We start from the raw sequence: 25,458 nt of genomic DNA, 5'->3' as shown, positions 1-25,458 counted from the left end.
AGTAATAGTAATAGGTTGTTACCTATCACCCATGTCATGGCTAAGGTTCTTGGACCTAATAATGGTGACAGATGAGAGTTTCAACTTACAGAGCAGGCCTAAAATCCAATCAGGAAGTTATTAGTTACTTCCATGATGTTTATACCACTGTTACACCAGCAGGCACATCTTGTCAGTCACTATTGTTACTCATAGAGTTAACAGATGATTACTTTTCTTCTTCAATAGTATACATATCACCTTCCAGCGGTATAGAAGCTAGTCAGTAGGGGTGAAGCTTCCGGGTGATTGCTGTGGATATCGCTCTATATAAATAAAAACTGATAGCCAGTAACCAAACAGGAAGTATAGGTGGGACAAGGAGAGAGGAGAATTGGGGAAACAGGAAGAAGGAGGGAGAGACACTGCAGCCACGGCCAGGACAAGCAACATGTAAAGACGCTGGTAAGCCACAAGCGACGTGGCAAGGTATAGATTTATAGAAATGGGTTAATTTAAGATATAAGAACAGTTAGCAAGAAGTCTGTCATGGCCATACAGTTTATAAGTAATATAAGCATCTGAGTGATTATTTTATAAGTGGATTGTGGGACTGCTGAGCTTGGTGGAACCTGGAGAGAAGCCCTCCAGCAACAGGTGATTACTAACTTAATATTTTCATGTTCTGTGTCTTAAGCATGTGATATATTCAGCCATAGGGTCTTTCTGTCAAGTTCCATAGGGTGACCAAAAACATTGAAAATAGCCTGTAATATTTAGGGGTCAACTTGATAACCCTGATGAACAACTACAAAAAACTAATACATTCTTAGTTCTGCAATTTTCTATTTGTTAGCCTGTGGCATCCAGTGGGGGTTTTGTAACCCTATTATAGGGTAACTCTGCTCCCCACTCTCCCCATCCTTCCCACTGTTTCCACCCTTTCACTGATCCGCTATCAGTTTCTTCCTACACATTAACATATATTTCCTAGAATAGGATACACTCTTCTCAGATTAACTGTTTAATGGGTCATCCATTACAGTATTACAGTGAATATCAATATTTTATTCCCTTTCATTTTTCTGATGCACTTAAAAAATCTTTTAAACCTATTTTTTAAATCTTCCATCTAATAAGGAAAACTTGGCTGTTTTTAGATTTTACTTTTTTTTTTTTACTGCTTTTAAGTATTTAATTTTTATTTAATTGGGATCATTATGCAGTTAAATGTCTGCTCTGCTATATTAAATATCTTTTCCTACTACAGAACTCCATAGTGTAGAACGTGATATTCTTTTTTATATATAATTTTTACATACCAATCTATTCTCCCTCCCTCCTCTTTTCCCGCTTCCCCCACCTACCCCCATCCCACCTCCATCCCCTCCTCATAGAGAGTAAGGTCTCTCTTGGTATTATACCATGTTGGAGATAGACCTAGCCCTCCCTTCTGCATCAAGGCTGAGTAAGGCATTGCACCATAGGGAATGGGGTCTAAAAAGCCAGTTCGTGTACCCAGGGTAAGTCCTGGTCCCATTGCCAGGGGACCCACAAACACATCAAGCCACATAACTTTGACCCATATTCAGAGGGCCTAGATTTGACTTTTAAAAATATAACTTGTTTTATGTGCATATATTCTAGTTATCAAATTGTTTGTTTCTAAACTGTATAAGATTTGTACAATGATCTTATGTCGTTCAACCTTGGTAGACTCAATCATTGATTTAAATAGTAGTTTTTGATTAATGTGGGCTTGTCTTAGGTGACTCATTGGAAATGCAGACTGTTTTACTTTTTACTTTTCTAATATGGAACCTATTAATTCCTTTTGCTTGTTTTATTGCACTGGCTAAAGCCTGTGGTACTTGAGTATAAGGAAATGTCACTCATGCTACTACTGGCTTATCATATCATGTCGGTTCTGCATAAATTTTGGTCACTTGATTTATCTCCTCATGGTGAGTTTTAATTCCTTGCCATTTTGCATGCCCAGTGAGGTTTCACTAGCTATAAGACATTTTGAATGACTTTTGTTGGATGCTGGATAGAGAGTTTTTCCTTGTGTGTTCTGATTCTTCCACTCTCATTGTTTATTTCATGAATTACCTGAAGACAAGCTGATCTTTTGGAATCTTGTTTTGAAGATTTGCAGGGAACAACAGGATTGCATGTAGTCTGAGTCATAATTATTACCCACCTTCCTTGAATGCTGCACCCACAGCCCTGTGACTCCTGAGTTTCCACCTTAACTGGAATGAATAGACAGCTTGTACAGGCTCTGTGTGCATATAGAAAGTACAATCTCTAATCCTTTCTAGCAGTTCTTTTCCAGCCTGGGTTTGTTTCCTTTCATGCATATGCTGATCCCCTCTCAGATGAATATTTAAGAGAGTCCTTGCAAGCCTTACACAATGATTTCTCTTTGTGCATTTCTCCTCTTTGTTTCCCCAGGTTTGACCTCTGTTCCCTCAGCTGGAGAATAGTGAGTGCTGGACTCTGACTGTTTTTGTTCTCTCTGCACTGTGGCCTATAAAGGTCTTCAAGGCAGTAAGCTAGTCAGTAGAGTGACCTGTGTCACTGGGTTGCATCTCTTAGGGCTCGCCTCCTTCATTGACAGTAAGGTCTGCAAGGTGGTAAGCTGGTCAGTAGTGTAACCTACCTCTCACTGGGTCATTTCTCTGAGGGATCACCTACTTTGTTGACAGAGGGCCATTGCCTCACAGATTGTTGTTTCATAGTTTTTTAAAGTTGTCTTATTACTTTAAGTGGAGATTGCTCTCATTCCTGTTAATCCATGCTACTTGAAAGCAGAAGTAAAAACACAGAGTTTACCTAGTTGTTTCAGAGTTTCTGTTGCTGTGAAGAGACACCATGACCACAGCAACTCTTATAAAAGAAAAACATTTAATTGGGGTGGTTATATTTTTGGAGGTTCAGTCCATTATCATCATGGTGTTACATAGTGGCATGAAGGCAGACATGGTGCTGGAGAAGGAGCTGAGAGTGTAGAAGCTACATCTTGATCCACAGGTGAGAGGAAGTGAACTGACTCACTGGGTGTGGCTTGAGCATATATGAGACCTCAAAGCCTGCCCCCACAGTGACACTCTTCCTCCAACAAGGCTGAACCTACTCTGACAAAGCCACACCTCCTAGTAATGCCATGCCCTATGAGCATTTAAACTACCATACTAGTTAAATTCTATTCAGTCAAACAAAATATACCACCAGTAGTGAAAAAGAGTTACTTGCTTAGAGAGGGTTGAAGTGTATATTCCTGCCCACTTGTATTGAGTGGAATGATAGGCAGCAATATTGGCCTGTTTGTTTTATTGCTTCTTTATATCTTCCACTCAGATACTCTCTATTAAATTTTTATAATTTAAATACAATAATTTAATTCAGCCATGCTTGAAATTTCTTTTATGAGAGGGTAAAAGTTTTATTCTGTGTTCTGGTGTTTGTCATTTTTTACACCTGAAATTGCAAATCCAAATGCTTTTAAGGGTCAACCAAGTAATGGATAGGAGTGAATTGAGGAAGACATAAAATGACTATTAAAAAGCCACTGGTACTTATTCAGGAAAAGAAATCTTGCCCTGGGGGTAAGGGGAGACTGTGGTCAATTACAGAGGAAAGCTCAGGGTCAGTAGAGGCAAAGGCAATAGCCAGCAAGAGCTAATTATTGCCTTGAGGGAATGCATGTTATTTTGCAGACCTGTTGATTTTTTAAGAGAAGTAGAAAGCAGATTTTAATTATATATATATCTAACAGTTTTTTAATAGCTTCAAATTTTAATCACAATGCAATCTTTGAATCAACTAGCATATAACCTGCAGGCCAACTATGCCTCTGGAATAATAGCTTGCAACCCATGCTTAGCAATAGAAGAACTGCTTACAACTAAAAGACTAGAAAACTAACTTTTACTCAGAGAAATAGTTTAGAAGGTAACAGAAATGACTTATGAATGGAGCATGCCTTTTTTGTTACTGATCTGAGAGATCCATACAGACAGAGACACCCATACTCTACATATACACACAGTAGACTCTCCTTATCTCTGATGTCACTCTTTGTTGTTTTGGTCATTCACATAAATTGCCGTGTATGTTGCTGTGACAAAATATCTAACCGAAGCAACTGATGGAAGAAAGGGTTTCATCTTGGATCACAATTGAAGGGACAGTCTGTCATGTCATTAGGAGCTTGAAGTGGGGTCACATTAAGTCTTCAGTCTGAATTCAGAGAACAGTAATTATGCCCAGGCCTTCCTGTCCTTTTTCTGTAGCCTAGGACCTCATTCCAGGGAATGGTGCCACTCACTGTTAGGGTGGGTCTTTACATAGCCATTAAACTAATTAACATAATTTTTTCAGACACACTCAGGGACTAGTTAATTTCTCACAGCATAGCCTAGAAAAAAAAGCCTCTAAATTAGTGGTTCTCAACTTGTGGGTCATGACCCCAAAAGACCATTGGAAAACACAGATATTTACATCATGACTCATAACAGTAGCAAATTACAGTTTTGAAGTAGCAATGAAAATAATTTTATGGCTCGAGGTCACCACAACACAAGGAACTGTATTTAAGGGTCACAGCATTGGGAAGGTTGAAAACCACTGTTCTAGATGATTCCAGAACCTGTCAGGTTAATAATTAATACTATCACAGTCAACAACAGATTAAACATATTAACTGGGAAATTTCATAAGTAAAGAAAAGATAAATTTCCAATCGTGTTTTATTCTAAGAGGCATGGTGGACTCTTAGTGTATGCATGAATGTGTACTGGCCTTTTGTATTATGCAGTATACACTACCCAGCTGTTAATAGTTTTGTGGCCCCCTTGATCTTCAGTTTGACTGTGGGAAGGTGTTACAGTACTCTGTGTTTATCAGCCACCGTCCTACAGTCCAACAAGAGTGATGCTGGCAATTCAGACCCACTGAGGAGAGATGCAAGAGTGTTTCCATTTAGTAGAAAGAGAAAAGTAGAGTGCTTTGAGATTGTAACATCTTATTATAATCATTCCCTTGTATTAATTATGATTCTTAATCTCTTACTGTGCCAGTTTACAGATTAACTTCATGATAGGTATGCATGTGTAAGAAAAACCGGTTTCTCCAGGATTCAAATCCACCTATAGCTTCATTCATCCACTGGGAATCTTGGAATGTATGCCCTCCTGTGAATAAGGGAGGGATAGGCCAAGAATTCAAACATAATTTAATTAATATATATGCACATATACATATATGTACATGTGTGGGTGTATGTTTATTTATATACACACATATATTTATATGCACACACTTGACATAGGCACATACAACCATCAATTCTCTGAATGCGGAGCCTCTCCTTGCCTAGAGGTTTTTACATGGGCTTGCTGACTGGGCATGTAGATATTTATGTGTTCCTCGCATGTACTTTCCTGAGTAATTCTGTGGTGTTGAAAAAATAAAAATGCTTCTACAGTCCAAATTGTGAATAAATTTGGGTGTGTAAACACAACTATTTTCAGTTAGTTTAATAAAGATAGGCAGGCTTTTCAATGTACGGGTGTTTAGGTACAGGCTCTTGAAATGAAATGAATTGTTTTGAATAAGATGTTCAGTGGGAATGATTGACTTGGAACATGAAAGTAAATGTCAATATCCCAGAGGTCTTTCTTTTCTTGAAACAATACTCTAACAAACTATATTAAAAAGCTAATTCTTGAAGTCAAATGGTCCAATTTTATATTTGTTTCCTAGATTAGGGGAGATTTAAAATATGGATTTATTTTAAAAAAGGACAAATTAAATAGACAGACAGAACCCTTTACATTAAAAATATTTAAATAAAAGTACAATTTAGTTAGGTAAAAATTTCCTTTATTCACTCTTGATTACTTCTAATTATGTATAGATTATTTGCTATTTATTTTAAAAGCTATTTTGATTTTAGGCTTTTTCTGTGAACTGAATGAACAAAATATTTGGAAATGTAAAAATATACAAAATGTCTTATAAAAGTGACCAAAAAGCATCACCATGCTTTCTTTTCTCATATTTGGTGTCAGAATATACTTTATTTAAAGTGGAACAAGAGTGAACCCCCTGGGAACATCATTCTTCATATGGATGCTTTTGGCTGTAGTTCCAAGGCCTGTCTGTGGATTTCGAGTACTTGTACAAATTAGAATTTGCTCAGAATATTGAGGATTCCCATTACTCTCATCCCCCCACTTATTCTGGTCCTCTTCAGAACATTTAGCATTTTTGAAGCTTCATTAGGGCACCGCTGAACTGGTAATGCAGAAGTTACAACTGACCACTGGGATTGGCTTTAAGAGGTAAGGTGAGTGAAAGATTAAAATTGTGAATCCATCCTAGTTTGAGAATAGAGTTTCTGGAATCTCATGAAAAGGGGAATAGGACTTGCCTTCCAGAGATGCTTTATGTTTTGGATACTGAATCAACACAAAGGTGAGATACACCCAATTTGAATTGGTAAAATATGTAAATCCTTGCCGGCTAAACTCTGAGAGATTAATGTCTGAATAGGAGTAGAAAGTGATGCCAATTGTAAAATTATACAGGGCATGGTGATTACCCCATCCACATAATGGGGTTTGATTTAGAGGCTCTATTTTGGGATCACACATAAATCACCAAATGCAGAAAGCTGAGCTTTGTCTCATTTGTCTAGGGCAGTGCCCTAATTTTCCCCATTATTCACTTCCCCTTATGAATGAATGACACATTTTCTTTATGGAGCTCTGTGCAGCTTCAGTTTAGAGGCAGCAGCCTTTCCAGGCTCCACTATGCTGTTCCTCCTTTGTTGCTTTTAAATAATGCTACTGGATTGTGTGCTTTAAAGTTGCATTATCTTCACTGTACCTGTTTAGCTGTGTGACGAGTCAGTGGTAGCCTTTGTTGACATGTCCGAGTCTAGCACTGGGAAGTTGATGGGCTTGAGGAGACTAAGTCTCAGGTGAGGGACAAGGCCATGGAGTTCTGACAGAATTGGGAATCACACTTAGGTCTTCCTAATGTAGTAAAGCCATTGTCATCAATTCCTTGTCTTTGCTGGTACAATATGTGGCTATCTCTTGAGACCTGGAAATTATCTTGCTGTGGCACAGTTCTGAGAACTTCATCTGAGACACAACTGTGGGATTACATGACCTAGTTTATACCATAGCTTCTTATACACTTTGTACTTGTGAAATATTTTTACCAAGAATTTTTTTGTGACCTCTATGGATATCTGTATGTAAAATAGGCATGGAAGTCAACTGGTTACTGGTAAACCATAAAGATTATTTTGAAATAATTCCCTGGCAGACACATATTTTATTATTTATTAAAGATGAAAACAATTTCACCTAATAATGAGGTAGACATGCTTATTTATTTTTACAAAGTAGATATATCTTGACTAATGTGTGATACTGAGGACATAGAGTAGCTTCAACATTTTTCAGTGTTGATTGGTATTTTAATCTTATAATTGCCAATGTTGAGAATGCTAGTTTGTTTTGTACAAACACATAGTATAAAATGGTAGAAATGCACTTAAGGCCATTTTAGAAACTGCCGAAAATTCTGTCCTTATTACAAGTCAACAACCCAAGCATTCTCTCTTTTTTTTTTTTTTTTTTTGTTTTGTTTGTTTTGTTTTTTGAGTCAGGGTTTCCCTGTGTAGTTTTGGTGCCTGTCCTGGATCTCGCTCTATAGACCAGGCTGGCCTTGAACTCACAAAGATCTGCCTGGCTCTTCCTCCCGCGTGCTGGGATTAAAGGCATGTGCCACCACCACCCGGCCCAGCATTCATTTTTAAAATCAAATATTCTAATACTACTGTGATAAATGTTGAGGAATGACTAGGTAGGAGAATAAAGGAAGTTGTGCAGACTATCATATTTGTATGAGAACAGAAAACTTTGAATGTACATTACAAACACTACAATCCATTACGTATGAGAGTCTCTAGTGTGAGCCAAGGTGGCTTTAGGCAGTCTATTGGTGTTACATAGTGTGAAGGTATGTGCAGGGCAAAGTGTACATGTTGTATGTTTAGAACCAAGGTGTAATGAGATCATGCTACACATGGTAGACTGCTGTCAGCAACACCTGCATTTCATTACATCTTTGATTTTGAATTAGGTTTGATCATTGCACACTCATAAGCTTTTTCCTATTGCCAATTTTGGTGAACCCCATATTCAGTTACTTGACTATATATAAGGTTGCAAGCCAATTTATGAAGCAGTGTTTTAACAAAAATAGTATGTTTCTGTTTTGATGATTTAAAAATGTAATCTCATATCAATTTTGTTAGGGGCTACATTTTATTTTTGTGGATATATTTATTTCATTACAAAATAATTTGTATTGTGTTATTTTTATTTACAAGGAACAGGTATCTGGATTAAGCCCACTAAAGCAGGAAAAAGAATGTACTGATTCATATTGTAAGAATATCAGATACATCTGAACCAAGGAGCTGAAAGATACCAAGGAACTGTCTCTCCACATCACAGATTTTCTGTTCTCTATGGGTTTTCAGTCTAAGACTGACCTTGAAGGATAAGAAGGTTTCATTACCTATCTAACAGCCAATGTGTTTCTCTCCTAGAAGAGTCTTTTCAGCCAATCTTGAGTTTCCTATAAGCCAATGCTTTTAGAAATGGTACTCAGTCAGCCTATGACATGTGTATTTTCCAAAGCCCAGGATATAAATATTGGTGAAGTTTTCCCTAGGAAGGGAGCAGCCAAGTGCTCTTAGCAGAAATAGCTCCCATACTTACAATTGTACCCAAGACTTATAATAGCAAGGTCAAAGTCAGATTTAATATTAATTTGCCATAAAAGATGAATCACTGCAGACACAACAGCTCATCAAGTATCTACAGGACTTCCCCTCTTTATCTTCATCTTTTTCCATAGGAGGCAAAGAGGAAAAAACTATTAGCAGACAGAATTTCTATTTAAAGAATCATTTTCTTATCTTAGCTTTTTTGATCTGTCTTAAAGAGATCACCCAGGCCTGGTATTTGTCATGTGATTTGAATCTCTACAAACTGGCATGAACCTCCAAACAGAGATTGAAATTTTATTTCTTCTCCTGTTGTACTGACCCCATATTCATCTGAGCACAGTTATTCAGGAGGGGTGTGTGACATGAATCAGTGAGTGACAGTTTGACCAGAACCTGGCTGGCTATGGACACCCAGGCTCTGAAGAGTTAGGTGGCTGAGGGTAATACAACCTAGCATGCTGAAGTTATTTTCCTACTCCTAATTTTGTCTTTCCTACCTTAAAATATGTTTTAAAATTTTTATTTATGTATGTATATTCCTATGAGTGCAGGTGCCATGGAGGCTGCTGAGGCCTCAGACTGTCTGGGGCTTAGTTACAGGTGTTTGTGAACCATGATGTGTATGCTAAGTGTTGAATTTGGGTGCTCTGGAAGAGCAGCAAGCTCAAACACTGGGTTCAGTCTCCAGCTCTACAAAATAATGATAATAAGACTTGGGTGGTGTGTGTGTGTGTGTGTGTGTGTGTGTGTGTGTGTGTGAATTCTCTGCTTTGGTGGAGCATTTGCAAGTACTCTAAATCATTGAGCCACCTCTCCAGCCCTTGGGTTTTCTTTTTAACTGTTCAGGGTTTTTTTGTTTTGTTTTGTTTTGTTTTTTTATTTTACTCCTTTGCTGGTTAATCACAGGTTAGCAAAGAGACCTGTTGGCAACTTCTAATCTCCTATGATAATGGCAGTAGTGCCATGAAGACAATCTCCAAACTTCTAGGTAGTGTGACTATCTCACCTTCCTGAAAAGGAACCCACAGTTAGTGTCATTTTAGGAACTCCCTGTGTGTCAGGAGTCAGAATGCGACAATGTGGATCAATGGCTTCTTGAAGCCCCCGGGGTCTCACTGCACCATGGTAGAAGAGATTGGTGGCAACAGGCCCCTGCTTGATAGTTGATCTTCTGAGTGTCTCTTCTGTTTATCTTACTCATCTTTCTGCCCTAGTTGCTTTCTCAAAGGCAGTTTCTTTCTCTGACTTTATTCTCATGCTCAGTGACCCCCATGCTCATCTTCAGAGAACCTACACCACACTGCATTCCCAAACTCTACACTCCCAGTGGACAGAAGCCATCGATAGGAGTCACACGGAGGCTTTCAGCCTAACATGAAAACTTGAGTCCTCCTCTCCCTTCCCCTCCTTTCCTGTCCCCTCCCCTCCTGTCCTGTTCCCTCTCATCTGTCTAACATTCTAGGAAATGTAAGGACAAATCTCTCTTCCATATCAGAGTTGGTCATTTTGTTTCCTAAAAGGTGGCTGCATCCATCAAGTTTCAACCAGAGACACAGAACTAGTAGGATATAAAGATCCTCTACAGAGGAATTCATGTTTACAGTCTTGGGAGCTGGCTAGGTAAGCCAGAAGTGGAGACTGTAAGGCAGGCTGTCAGGAAGAATGGGCTAGGACTCCAGGACATGGGGCTAGTACACAGTAGATGTATTCTTCCTCAGTGGGGAAGCCTGAGTTCAACTCTTAAAAGTCTTTCAGTAGATAATCCCACCAGGATTATCTAAGACAGACTTACTTACTACAAACCTCCAGTCTTGTCTGCAAAACACCCTCACAGCCACAGCTGTGTGAATGTCAGGTTCAATAACTGGGGACTGTGGTGTCTGCCTACCAAAGTCCTCATTTGAAGATTCCTAAAATATGTACTTTGACATGATATGAATTCCCAAACCTCTGCACCTTTACATGAGTTACATAAAGTAGTTAAAGAATTGTTTGGGGCCAGGCAACAGTGGTACACGCCTTTAATCCCAGCACTTGGGAGGCAGAGCTAGGCGGATCTCTGTGAGTTCTAGGCCAGGTCTACAGAGCGAGATCTGGGACAGGCACCAAAACTACACAGAGAAGTCCAGTCTCAAAAACAAAAACAAAAACAACAAAAAAAAACAATCAACCAACCAAACAACCAAACAAAAAGAACTGTTTGGGACAGTTTATTGTTTATTCTTAAATAAATATACTTACACACAACTTACACACATACATTATTGAAAAACAATAGGAGGTCCAGGAAGGACAACTTGGATAAGGTAGCAAGAAGATAAGTCTATGAACTTTGATTTAGAGGTCATCACTTTAAATCTGTGGGTTTTTTCCTTTCAATTTTTCTTTCAATAAGTTAGTTTCCCTACCTTCCATAATGTTCCTTGGATCTCTGTGGTTATTGAGGCACCATTTTAGGCCCCTCTGATAGTTCATGCAATTAAACAGCTTGTGCATCTGCGGTTCTTATGTTCTTGAGAAAGACACACAGGAAAACAAAATCAACTACAAGATTATATAGAGGTGATAAGGTGTGGTGAATGATAAGAATAATAAGGGGATGGGAGAGACAGTGCTGAGTGTATGTGTGCAGAGCTATCTACATAATATTTTGCAGGCTACAATGCAAAATGCAAATTCAGTGTCTTCTAATCAGAGCATAGGAAAAACACATAAAGCTTTCTGCCTGGCTCATGAATCTCTTTCTGGGAACGTCCTCGTGGTTTCTTATCATTATTTACTATTTAATTCTGCTCAAAGGAAAGAAAGAGGAAGCTCTAGATGACTGATGAGCTTCTACAGTGCAATGCTCACCTTCAGTGCAAAGGTAGGGTAGAGTAACAGCCTGTGCAGTTGGCATTTCTTAGTCGAGCCTGTGGTTCGCTTTGATTCAAAGAATGAAGGGACTGCATGACACTGCCCTGCCCATTTGAATTTTATTTCTTGATATATGTGGATTGTGCTTCACCTTGGGCCAGGTGATGATCAGGGAAGCACTGCAGGGGCAGTAACTGTGGTTCCTCCACCTCTCCCTTTCTTCCTGGGCTGTTATTTCAGTGCAGGCTGTTGCTCAGCACAATGAAGGGATACCAGGGAAAGCATAGGAGAGGACTGCTGATCCCTTGTGTTACTAGAACACAGCAGACTTTGCACTTGAAGAAAATTCTGGCTCCTAAGGGTGACCTCTTGGGTTGTCTGTATCCCTGCTTCCTCAGTTGGATGTTTAACCTCTTATCTTATACTCACCTTGACTCTTGATTCATTCTACATATCTGGTCCCATCAGAATTCTCAGTCATAGGCCATCACTGATACAAGAGGGAAATGAAATGGGGATTGAGGAAGTCCTTGTTGTTACTGTCTCCTGAATGGCCATGTTCTACCCTGCCATGCAGTATCACTTGCAAAACACCAGTCCAATGATCCAGTTGTTAAGAATTTTGAAACAAGAGTACTAAGCCAAGCAGAAAATCCTGTGAGGGTTTGGCTCTCTTGCGCATGAGGTTCTGTGTGCTTTGCAGGTTGCATGCTCATGAAATTAGAGGTGTGTATGTGTATGTGTACATGCATATACACACTTTCAGATAGTACCGATGGTAGGGATATATGACAAAGGTTTTTATGAAAGTAAGGAAGCCAGCCTTCCGGACACCCTGGGTAGAGGCAGCATGTTTAGAAGTTACAGGACACATGTGTCTTTGGTATATTCTCAAACACCAAGGAGGCCACAGTGGCTGGATCCATAATTGAAAGCATGGGGTTGAGAGATAAAACCAGTGGGATAGTGAAACTCTGAGTTATGGTTAGCCCTAGCAGCTAAAGTAAGAGCTGTAGGTTTTTCTATGATGAGATGAGGATACTTGGAAGAGTTTTAGTAAAGGTATGGCATACCATATCATAGCTGGAGTTTAGAAGAATTCCTTTGACTTCAGTGTAGTGATACTTCATGTAGGGAGAAAGTTGGAAGTGAAGGAAACAGTTTGGATGCTGTTACAATAGTCTAAATGAAGATAAAACCTAGAGCTGGGTGGTATAATGTCCTGGTTAGTTTCTTTTTTTATTTTATTTTTTAAATTTTATTTTATAATTTAATTTAATTTTACATATCAGCCACGGATTCCCTTGTTCTCCCCCCTCCTGCCCCCCCCCTTCTCCCCAGGCGACACCCCATTCCCATTTCCTCCATGGCAAAGACTCCCCTAAGGATTGAGTTCAACTTGGTAGATTCAGTCCAGGCAGGTCCAGTCCCCTCCTCCCAGGCTAAGCCAAGTGTCCCTGTATAAGCCCCAAGTTCCAAACAGCCAGCACATGCCTGGATGCCTCCCAAACAGATCAAGCTAATCAACTGTCTCACTTATCCAGAGGGCCTGATCCAGTTGGGGGCTCCTCAGCTATTGGTTCATAGTTCATGTGTTTCCATTCGTTTGGCTATTTGTCCCTGCACTTTTTCCAACCTTGGTCTCAACAATTCTCACTCATACAAACCTCCTCTTGCTCGCCAATTGGATTCCTGGAGTTCCACCTGGGGCCTGGCCGTGGATCTCTGCATCTGGTTCCCTCAGTCATTGGATGAGGTTTCTAGCACGACAATTAGGGTGTTTGGCCATCCAAACACCCTAACACCAGAGTAGGTCAGTTCGGGCTGTCTTTCAACCATTGCCAGTAGTCTATTGTGGAGGTGTCTTTGTGGATTTCTGTGGATCTCTCTAGTACTTTGCTTCTTCCTATTCTCATGTGGTCTTCATTTATCATGGTCTCTTATTCCTTGTTCTCCATCTCTGTTCTTGATCCAGCTGGGATCTCCCACTTCCCTAACTCTCTTTCCCTCGACCCTTTCCCTTCATTACCGCCACTCATGACCAGGTTGTTCATGTAGATCTCATCCATTTCTCTGTCATTGGGCAATCCCTGTGTCTTTCTTAGGGTCCTGTTTTCTAGGTAGCCTCCTTGGAGTTGTGAGTAGCAGTCTAGTCATCTTTGTTTTACATCTAGTATCCTCCTATGAGTGAGTATATACCATGTTTGTCTTTCTGAGTCTGGGTTACCTCACTCAGGATGATTTTTTTCTAGATCCATCCATTTGCCTGCAAACCTCATGATGTCATTGTTTTTCTCTGCTGAGTATTCAATTGTGTATATGTACCACATTTTATTTATCCATTCTTCAGTTGAAGGGCATCTAGGTTGTTTCCAGGTTCTGGCTATTACAAACAATGCTGATATGAACATAGCTGAGCAAGTGACCTTGTGGTATGATTGAGCATTTCTTGGGTATATGCCTGAGTGGTATAGCTGGATCTTGGGGGAGATTGGTTCCTATTTTTCTAAGAAAGTGCCATATTGATTTCCAAAGTGATTGTACAAGCTTGCATTCCCACCAGCAGTGGAGGACAGTTCCCCTAGCTCCACATCCTCTCCAGCATAAGCTGTCTTCAGTGTTTTTTATCTTAGCCATTCTGAGAAGTATAAGATGGTATCTCAGAGTCGTTTTGATTTTCATTTCCCTGATGATTAGGGATGTTGAGCAATTTCTTAAATGTCTTTCAGCCATTTGAGTTTCCTCTGTTGAGAATTCTCTGTTTAGTTCTATAGCCCATTTCTTAATTGGACTATTGGGCATTTTGATGTCTAATTTCTTGAGTTCTTTATATATTCTGATATCAGACCTCTGTCAGATGTGGGGTTGGTGAAGACCTTTTCCCATTCTGTAGGCTGTCACTTTGCCTTGTTGACCATATCCTTTGCTCTACAAAAGCTTCTCAGTTTCAAGAGGTCCCATTGATTGATTGTTTCTCTCAGTGTCTATGCTACTGGTGTTATATTTAGGAAGTGATCTCCTATGCCAGTGCATTCAAGACTGCTTCCTATTTTCTCTTCTAGCAGGTTCAGAGTAGCTGGATTTATGTTGAGGTCTTTGATCCACTTGGACTGAAGTTTTGTGCACGGTGACAGATATGGATCTATTTGCAGCCTTTTACATGTTGATATCCAGTTATGCCAACACCATTTGTTGAAGATGCTTTCTTTTTTCCATTGTATAGTTTTGGCTTCTTTGTCAAAAATTATATGTTAATAGGTGTGTGGATTAATGTCAGGGTCTTCAATTTGATTCCATTGGTCCACATGTCAGTTTTTATGCCAGTACCAAGCTGTTTTTATTACTGTAGCTCTATAGTAGAGCTTGAGGTCAGGGATCATGATGCCTCCAGAGGTTGTTTTATTGTACAGGATTCTTTTGGCTATTCCTGTGTTTTTTTGTTTTTCCATATTAATTTGAGTATTATTCTTTCCAGGTCTGTGAAAAATTGTGTTGGTATTCTGATGGGGATTGCATTGAATCTGTAGATTGCTTTTGATAAGATTGCCATTACTATGTTAATTCTGCCTATCCATGAGCATGGGAGATCTTTCCATTTTCTGACATCTTCTTCCCTGGTTAGTTTCTATTGACAATGTGACAGGATCTAAAGTCACCTGGGAAGAGGAAACCTTAACTGAAGAAGTACCTCAACCATACTGATCTGTGGCCTTGTCTATGAGAAGTGGTCTTGATTAATGACTGGTGTAGGAGGCCCTGCCTACTGTGGGCAGCACTATCTCCAGGTAGCTGGACTTGAACAAGGCAGTGAGTGAGTCAGTAAGCAATATTCCTGCATGTTTACTGCCTCCAAATTCCTGTTCTGAGTTCCTGTCCTGACTTTCCTGAGTGACAGACTTTGACTTGGAAGTATAGGCTGAAATAAACCTTTTCCTCCCGAAGTTGCTTTTGGCCAGAGCATTTTATCACAGTAACAGAAAGGAAATTACAACACCCAGATAGCAATGGTTAAACACAGCCACATTTGGAACAGTTTTCAAAACTGATGCATTGGACTGCCTGTGCAGAAGATATGTCCCTAGAATCCTGGCTGGAGACAGTAGAGAAGAACAGTCCACTCAGTAGAAAATTTCCCAAGGCCAGTTCAGGAAAGAGCTTGGTAGGGCAGAAAACAGAAGCCTTTTGGGCTTTCCTCCATTGAGCACCTCTTTTGTCCTTTCCTGATCATCCTTCCTGGGAATGCTGCATCTACACAGATTATGTCTCTAAGAATCCATACACATGATGTCTTGGAAAAGCTTCTCAGATGATCAAGTTCTGGGTGAGATGACACCACCATGAACTTGGGTCTTCTTGTCTCTGCTGGAGACTAGCTGTTCCCCACAGCTTCATTTTAGTTGAGTCTTGATAGGATTTTGCCCTCTTCATTGAGTAAATATCTTTTAGCCTTACTTACTATAACAGAGTTATTAAGATAAAAAGTTTGCTACTAAGTTTGATGTGCAATTGAATCAAGATACACTTCTAAGTGATTTAATGCTCTTGTCTTATTTCTCTGTGTTTTTAGCACTTCCAGACCATGTTGAAGTCTAAATTGAATGTCCTAACACTGAAAAAGGAACCTATACCAGCAGTCATCTTCCATGAGCCAGAAGCCATTGAACTATGTACCACCACACCACTGATGAAGACAAGGACTCATAGTGGCTGCAAGGTACAGGACACAGGGCCAACAGAGCTTCTCTTGTGGGCCAGACACAAACATTTGTGACATGAAGGTCTTGTTCCTAAGTGGCATTCATGTTTCAAGAAGGCAAATATTACATGATTAGCAATTAATGAATGATATTAGTTTGAACTCACATCTTGATTATTTTCTCTCAATAATATAACATTCCTCATAATTTAGGGGTCATACATTAATCATATAGGTTTTAGTGTATATGAATAGAATAGTATTCTTATTGTTCTTTCAGTGGCTATATGGAACTTTAAATTTCATAAAGGAAGTCTTATTTTATAAGAATGATTTTCCATGCATTGGTATGTGTGTGTGTGTGTGTGTGTGTCTGTCTGTCTGTCTGTCTGTCTGCCTGTCTCTGTGTCTCTGTGTATATGCATGCAGGTGCTCGTTGAGACTAGATGAGCATTGACAGATCCCTTGGAGCTGGAGTTTCAGGCAGTTATGAACTGCTGGATATGAGTGCTGGGATCCAAACACCAGGCTTCTGCAAGAGCAACAAGTGCTCTTGATCATTAAACCATTTTCCTTGTCCATAGGGAGCTGTGTCTTTCATGGTAGGTCCTCCTCTTGTATTTACAGTCTGAATAAAACATATCTTAAAGAATGAAAATATCCAATACCAAACCAAAGCAAAACAAAATACTTCTCCAATACTTGAAAATTCCAAGTCTCTTTGGGGGTTATTTTGCATTTTTTCTTTGCTTCTGTCTCAAATTTTATACTAATATTCATGCCTCAGAATCTGTAAAAAACAAAAGCACTTTTTTTCATTCATTCAAACTACAGTGCTGACATGGGAACAAAACTAGAGACAAAATGTCCAATTTTGGTAAGTTTTTAGATTCTTTTTCTTATATTCTTTTTTTGCTTCAGTTAGTGAAAATAGAAAAATAAGTTTAGAGATAAGAAAAATATGTTTTGTGCATATTTGCCATCAGGAGCTTGTTTAGGGTGGAGAGGGGAGAATGCATATTTGTTATGATCTTTTTAAAACCTCTTGGACCCACCCCTCTCCTCATTTCTTGTTGTTGGAGAAGCAGATCCTGCATAGCTGTGGTCAGGTTGGAACCTGCAGCACTCTGGAGTGATGGTAGTCACACAAACCTTCACATACATCCTTTCATTCCACACATACTTACTGTATGCTCAGTGCCTGCCAGACTCGGGGCAGAATGTGGGCAAGACCCACAACATCTTTATGGAATTTTAACCGCTAGTTTCAAGTCAGGGGAGGAGAAAATGCATGTACAAGCCATTGACTGGTGAGAGCCAATTTGTAAAGAGAGGCAGATCCTTCTAGGTAATCAGAACAAGGAATGCTGAATCTTCAAAGTGAATGTGGGATTGCTGTCATTTTGAAGGGAAGGAAATGGGCCAGTGTACTTGGGAGACTGAGGAATATTTGAGTGGTGGGGTCAAACTAGACAGAGTTTCATGGTCATGCCAAGGAGTTTCGATATTGTTCAAATTATAGTGAGGATTTAGGCAAGTAAGTTAAGACTCCATTTCTAAAAAAGTAAATTTGATGAGGTAACTCTCCCTTCCAAGAGCAGTTGACTGGGTGGGGAGAATGTATGCAATGGCCTTGGGTCCACCATGTGAGAGCAGTTGATTGGATGGGGAGAATGTATGCAATGGCCTTGGGTCCACCATGTGAGAGCAGTTGATTGGATGGGGAGAATAGGTACAATGGCCTTGGGTCCACCATGTGAGAGCAGTTGACTGGGTGGAGATAATGCCTGCTATGGCCTTGGGTCCACCATGTGTAACACTATTGGTGAAGAGCCAAAACTAGAAAAGTACTGATGATGTTTGGAAAGTGACTGGAAATCAAATTCGTGTACACCCTTTAGGAGATGTGCTCATGTCATTGTGAATTCTGATGAAGCAAGTAGGAACAGATAGGACAGCTTGGTTTGATGGAGTCTACAGTGTGCACTTAAAATGCAAGGGAGAGTTAGATAAATGTTACAGAATGAAAATGGTGTACTGGCACACTCATTTAATACTTTCACATGGGAGGCAGAGACAGGTGGATCTCTGAGAGTTTGATGCCAGCCTAGTCTAAATGGTGAGTTCCAGGACAGCCAGAGCTATATAGTGAGACCCTGGCTTAAAAACAAAACAAAAAAAAGTCATAGAAACTTCAACCACACATGAAAGTGTGTGTGTGTGTGTGTGTGTGTGTGTGTGTGTGTGTGTGTGTGTCTGTCAGAGAGAGAGAGAGAGAGAGAGAGAGAGAGAGAGAGAGAGAGAGAGAGAGAGAGAGAGAGAGAGAAAGAAACAGAGACAGGGAGAAAGGGGTGATAGGAAGGAGGGGAAGAGTAGAAAGACAGAGACAGAGACAGAGAGGGGAAGGGAGGGAGGGACTGAGGGACAGAGGGGAGTAGAGATGGGGGCATTTTCTAGGGGTATAAAGAAATAAGACTGTAAAACTTTCATTTTTCTGGAGAGTGTATAGAGTTCGGTATTCATCTTTTTTTCCATGTACATGTACTGCCCTTAAGCTGTGCTCATTTATTTCACTTCTAGAAGGATATTGAGGGTCTGAGGATCTGGGGAGATGGGAATCTGGGGAAATGGTTCAGTAGTTAAAGAGCACTTATTGTTTTTGTAGAGACCAGAATTTGGTTTTCAGCACCCATTTCAGGCGGCCTACAACCACTTGTAACTCTAGCTCTAGGGCAGTGGTTCTCAACCTGTAGGTTGTGTCCCTTCTAGGGGGAAGGTTGATTGATTCTTTCACAGGGGTCACACAGCATATCAGATATCCTGCATAGCAGATATTTACATTTCAATTCATAACAGTAGCAAATTATAGTTGTGAAGTAGCAACGAAAATAACTTTATGTTTGGGGCAATACCCCAACTTGAGGAACTGTAATAAAGGGTTGCAACATTAGGAATGCTGAGGATCACTGCTCTAGGGGATCTGATGCCCTCTTAGGGCATCCACAGTTACCTTCACTCACAAATGCAATGCTCATACACATATACATATAACTAATTTTATAAAAAAGAAATTGGGAAGAAGAGGATTTCAGGTAAGGATATTTCAGGGAGGCTAGCAGTGTGCGTGGCCAGTGTGACAAAGGTAAGTCATCTGTGATCTGAGCTGAATCCAGGGAAGAGTTTCTGTAGCCAAGGTGGAAAACATCCCATGAGACCATCAAAGAAACATATGAACTCTGTCTGCATCCTTAGAAATGGTGGAGATTCCAGGCCTAGATACTGGTACTCCTAGAATCAGGAGTCAGGTCCAACAGCTCTTCAGGTCTCTGAGCATTTCCATTTTATCTGACCATTCTATCTTAAGGAAGAAAGCCCTCAACATATGATTCTCCAGCTGAATGCTATTGACTTAATACCCCTAAATTTTTACTGTCAATATACTGGAACTGCCTTTTTTTTTTAATTTTCAAGGACAATACCATCCTTGTTTTCAAAGTCATATTCCTTTGTTTATTTTTCAAAGGATAGATCTTGAAAATTCTGACATTTCTATTTAAAAATCCCCAAACCTCCCCCTTTCCCCCCCTCAGTCATCTTCAAGAACAAAGTCCTGTGTTTCCTCTCTGCTTCTTGCCAGTGAGTAACTCAGCTCACAAGATGCCAGCTGCAGAAGGAACTCTCTCTTCGACTCCTGAGTCCTAGGAATAATAAGTGTAATGTAGCACTGGGCAGCTGCAGGGCCAGGGTTTGGGACCCTCTGTCTTTACACAGAACTGGTTCTTTTTTCCTAATAGCTCCCGAGATATACTTGCATAACTTTTACTTTGAGAAGGAAAAGAGGCAGGAAGAATCAAAAGGGAGGGGAGTTGAGAATGGGTGAAGGTTAGCATCATTGAGACCCTTGCTCATCCCAGATATCCTGATTCCCTCTGATCTGTATTCTCAGTGGGTCCTGGAGAGATTGCCCTGCCAGGCTATTCATGTTTCAGGCAGCTGGGTCTTTGTGTGTTCTCTATTGCTGCCACTTTCTTTTTCTTTAGTGGAGTTTTTTCTTTCTTTTTTTCTTTTCCTTTTCTTTTCTTTTTTAACCAGATAGCCCCTTGCACCCCACCCCCCACCCCAGGACTCTCACTGGAGCGTCTTTGAGCATCATAGGCCATATGGGATTTTGCAGCCTGGTGACTACTTGTTGTTCCTCTCTCCTACATCATGGGATTCTGGGTGTCTTTGCCTTCTTACATACATTTATTGAGTCAGCACAACTTGAAAGTTCACTGTATGTGGGAGTCATGGAGAAAGGATAAAAAAAATGCAGTGTACAAACAGAGGGAATAGGAGTGCTCAAGTCAGTTAATCTCAAGTACTTTTTTCTGTTTCATTTTTTGTAAAAGGTCTTCTCTATCCTCACAGTGGGTTACTGTTTATTTACTTAGAGAGAATGTGTGCACAAATGTGTGTGCAATGCCTAGCATGCAGACGTCAGAGGACAACTTCTTGGGAGTTAGTTCTCTCCTTCCACCACATGGGTCCTGAGGATGGAACCCAGGTTGTATCTGTCTTGGCACCAGGTATCATTATCTGCTAAGCCATATTGATAACCCAATCACAAGGACTTTTTAAAACATGTATGTATATTAGAATTCCTGAGTTCTTCTTCCTAGGAACCAAGCTTTAGTGATGGAGCAGGAGCCTGCACTCTAAAAATATACCCTAAAATTTAACTGAAGGCAGACTATTTGGTGCTTGAGAACTTTACCCACAGATGGGTGTGATGGAGTAATATAAATATAAGTAACCTGGGCACTGACTGACTGGCACATTATGGTCTGAATGGATTTGACAAAGCAGGCCAAGACCTCTAAGGGTTGAGACAGGGTTCTGGAGTTTCTGGACAGACTTGTGTGCTCTGTGCCTCGGTGTGGCTTATCCTCAAGGGGGTGCTGTCCTACTTTGCACAGACTCACTTCCAGTTCCACTCCCCTCAGTTCTGAAAACCGGAATAAAATAGAGATTATGTTGTTATGATAATGGTGATGATGAGCAGTGACAAAAATACTAATGCAAGAATTGTGATTCTGGAGAGCAGCTGTTTGTCAACACATCCAGTGTGTTTACTGTGTCTATGAGACTTTCCTTGTATAGAATGAGTTCATCCTCTTGACAACTCAGTGGGTTAAGGACCATGTGCACCCCCATATCACAGATGAGCTAGTTGAGGCAAGCAGGCATTCCTTATCCTGTCTTTGTCACCCAGTGAATAACTGACAGAATCCAGCTTTGTCCCAGTCTCTGTAGTAATGGACTGTGGTGCTTCTTCACCACCAGACTTGTGGCCACACCCCTCCATGGGTCTCTTTTGAAACTTCTTGATTATTTGTACCATCAAATTTGAAGTCACTTTTTTTAAATACATAGCTAAGTTTCTACACTGCTTAGGGGTCAGAGCCAGGGTGAATGTCTATTATGGATACTTTTTCCATTCTCTACTTTTACTGAATTATAATTTTAATTATAAAATTTAATTGGATACTATATGGAATGATCAAATCATAGCATTTAACATTTTCATCCATATAAATATAAAAAGTTATTAACACATGAATTGCTCAAACATATGCAGTACTATGTATACTTCAGTAATTATATATGATATGTACTGATCAAATCATGCTAATTAATGCTTTCAACTTTTTATCATTGCTGTGTGTTTAGAGCCTTGTAAGTCCTCTCTAATATTTATCTGTGAAGTATTTAATAGGTGACTATGGACTGTAGCCATCCCACTGTTCTCTGAACATCAGAGTTTATTACTTCTGGGTAACTGCTTTCAAACATTCATTATCCCATCTCACCCCCGCTCCCAGCCTCTGCAAATGACCACTGTACATTGCCATGGATTCATTATGTTTCAATAGTCACATAAGATGTATGTGTTAGTTCTCCATTGCTCTGACAAAATATTTGATATTGACAATGTGGAAGGAGGAAAGAATGGTTTTGGTTCATGGTTTCAGACTGTAATTGCTTGTCCATGCTGCTTTGGGGTAGTAACAAAGCTGAACATCATGACAGGAAAAACATGGTGGAATGAGAGAGGAGAGAGGGGAAGGAGGGGGAAGAGAAGGGGCCATGTTTCCAGCACTCCCCAAGAGCATGCATGCCCTCTTCTTCCTACCTCTTCCAACTATGGCTTACATATTAAACCTTTTACCACCTCCTGATAATGTCCTCACCTGGGACCACACCTTACATGTGATCACCAGGTACCATTTAAAATCTTAACCTCAGTTGGTAAAGCACATGCTGAGCAAGTGTGAATTTGGGTACTCAGCACACATGCAAAGGCTAGGCATGTTTGTGCTTACCTGTAAGCCCAGCACTAAGTGGTGAAGGACAGCTTCAGAGAAAGATGGATCTCTGAAGCTCATTGACCATCCAGCCTGCCTGAATCATTGACTTTCAGGTTCAGTGAGAGACTTTGTCTCAAAAAAAAAAAAAAAAAAAAAAAAAGATAAAAAACAATTGAGGAGAGACACTTGATGTTGACCTTCATATCTATGTGTACATATGTGTACTTGCATAAACACATTCATACTCACACACATTAGCACACACTAAGTAGTGAACCCACAAGACACACTACCACATACACATGCCACACAGAAACAATTTAAAAATCCAAACCATAATAAGAGAGAACGTGTATTTTCATCTGTTTCTTATTTTACTTAATATAACATCCCCCAGTTGCATACATTTTGCTTTAAAAGATAGTGTTTTATTATTTTATGGTTGAAAAACATTCCACTTTATATATCTGCCATATTTTATTTACTAATTTATCCACTGTTGGCCAACTAGGTTGATCCTTTATCTTAGTTGTTCTTGGGACAGGTGAATCAACAATGTGAGTGTGCAGATCTCTCACTAAGCTGTTGATATCCTTTTCCTTTGTATCCATATTCCGAAATGGCATGGCTGCCTCATATGGCAGGTGAGGTTTTTGTTCCTTGAGGACCATCCATACGGTTCTCCATAACAGCTTTACTATTTCACATTTCTGCTTACAGTGTAGAGCCTTGTTTTTCTTCCACATTCTTGCCACCATCTTTCATTTTTAGATCAAAATCATTCTAGCTGAGGTGAGGGTCCATCTCATTGCAGTTTGGGCTTATGTTTCTCAGCAGCTAATACAGTTGGTTAGAGTTTATGAAATTGTCACTTTCTTCCATGGAGAAGTATTTATTTATATCCCGGTCCCATTTTAAAGTTGGATTATTTGGGGTTTGTTTGTTAATTGCATTTTTAAGTTCGGTATACCAACCCTTTGCAAGATGAAAGTTTTGAAACATTTTTTTTTCTTTTCTGTAGGTTGTCTCTCTACTGTTTGTTTTCTGTGCTGTGCTAAGTAAGAGACCAAAGACACAGGAAGAAAAGCAAGTAGAAAGAGTATGTTATCTGATCGCCATGCTTATCTAAGGGTGCAGAGCTCAGGAACTTATCTTATTTAATTGGTGTAGCATTTTATCTTTTCTTACAAAAATCACATGGCAGCTCAAAACTGTCTGGCTCCAGTTCCAGGGGACCCAACACCCTCACAAGAACATATATGCAGGCAAAACACCAATGCACATGAAATAAAAATAAATTTAGAAATTAAAGAAAAAAAAAGCAAAAATCAAGACGGCAGTGTGCTGTGTATCATCTGGCTTTACTCAAAGCATACCAGGAATTCAGGTTCTCAAATTCAGTTTTCTTTTTTTTTTTGGTTTTTTCGAGACAGGGTTTCTCTGTGTAGCTTTGCGCCTTTCCTGGAACTCACTTGGTAGACCAGGCTGGTCAAATTCAGTTTTCTAAAAAAAAAGGCATAGTCTATACTACAAAGCAATATACCTTATTATAAAATACATTATATATAACATGAAATACTATATGTGTGACATAAAATTTACTAGGGAAATTCATATACGTATATACATAGCACGCCCATACAGCCTTGTGGATGCTTGCTCTGCAAAACCCATTCCATGGAGCTCCTCTGCTAGTTCCTAGCACTTACAAGTTTGAGCTAAAATATCAGCAGTTTGGTGGTGGGGGATTGAAGCATTTCCTACATCATATGTCTCTTATTTAAAGCATTTTATAAAGCTCATGGTTGGTGGTCATTTCAGAGTACAAGGATTTCTATAAAGTAAAGGAGCATGATGCAAGGCAGCATCTCAATGGAAGAATGCAGGTCAAAGTACAGGAAGGTGGGTCACAGGCAGGTAGTGCCACAGAAGCCCTATTTGAAGCTGAGTTTATCTGACCTGCCTCTGGATTTACCTTGTCTTTACCCTACAACTTCTCAGTGCATCTGGAAGTTATGAGGGGTGGATGGTCTCCTGGGCCCTGTTCCCTGCTTTAAACACTGGTGATGTATGAGGAAACGGGTGACTTTTCCCCCATTCTCTTCCCTACTATTCACACAGGGAGTGACCCTGTCTTCTCTCTGAAGCTTAAGGAGTGTCCAACATCCTTTGTCCCTTCATCTTTAATGGAAAACCACATCAGCAAGTCACTTCAGCCTGCTGTCTCACTGAAATTCTGATATATCCTATTCTCCCTTTCCCTGAGGGCACTGACCTGACACTGCAGAAAGCCCTATCTGCCGACTTTGATGTCCTCTTCTCACTGTAAGGTCAGAAACTATCCAGCAAACTGGTTTTCAACAATTAATTGTTCATAAGCCATCAAAATGTGTATGTCACTTTTCTTGAGATTCTTTGAATTCAAGTGCAATAGCAATATTCCCCTAGCTTTCAGGAAGGATGTGTGTAGGCAGAAGTTTCTCTCCTGTCTGCCTGTTCCCAAATACTCAGTAGTTGCTTCTCAAATAATTGACTCTGAGGCTTAATATTGCTTATAAATGCTCAGCTGGTAGCTCAGGCTTATTACTATGTAGCTCTTACACTTAAATTAACCCATAATTCTTATCTATGTTTAGCCATGTGGCTTAGTACCTTTTCTCAATACAGCATTCTCATCCTTCTTCCTCTGCATCTGGCTAGTGACTCCCTGACTACACTTCCTTCTTCCCAGCATTCTCAGTTTGGCTTTCCTACCT

The 25,458-nt window shown here is 39.9% G+C and overlaps 1 protein-coding gene across 6 annotated transcripts in view; it reads left to right on the top strand.

The window, feature by feature from the left end:
• Window positions 1-25,458, top strand: part of Pid1 (phosphotyrosine interaction domain containing 1) — a 261,901-nt gene that overhangs the window by 123,003 nt on the left and 113,440 nt on the right. For 5 of the 6 annotated variants that reach the window (XM_076549422.1, XM_016002693.3, XM_076549425.1 and 2 more), the window contains one exon: window positions 16,224-16,370. The exons of the other annotated variant lie outside the window; for it this stretch is intronic. In XM_076549422.1, the coding sequence (XP_076405537.1) occupies window positions 16,224-16,370 (147 nt within the window). The remainder of the gene's footprint in view (window positions 1-16,223; window positions 16,371-25,458) is intronic. 6 annotated transcript variants of the gene reach the window in all.

This window comes from Peromyscus maniculatus, chromosome 13, assembly GCF_049852395.1.
Source record: "Peromyscus maniculatus bairdii isolate BWxNUB_F1_BW_parent chromosome 13, HU_Pman_BW_mat_3.1, whole genome shotgun sequence".
In the NCBI taxonomy this organism is placed as follows: domain Eukaryota; kingdom Metazoa; phylum Chordata; class Mammalia; order Rodentia; family Cricetidae; genus Peromyscus; species Peromyscus maniculatus.
This window is presented reverse-complemented; position numbering and strand designations above follow the sequence as displayed.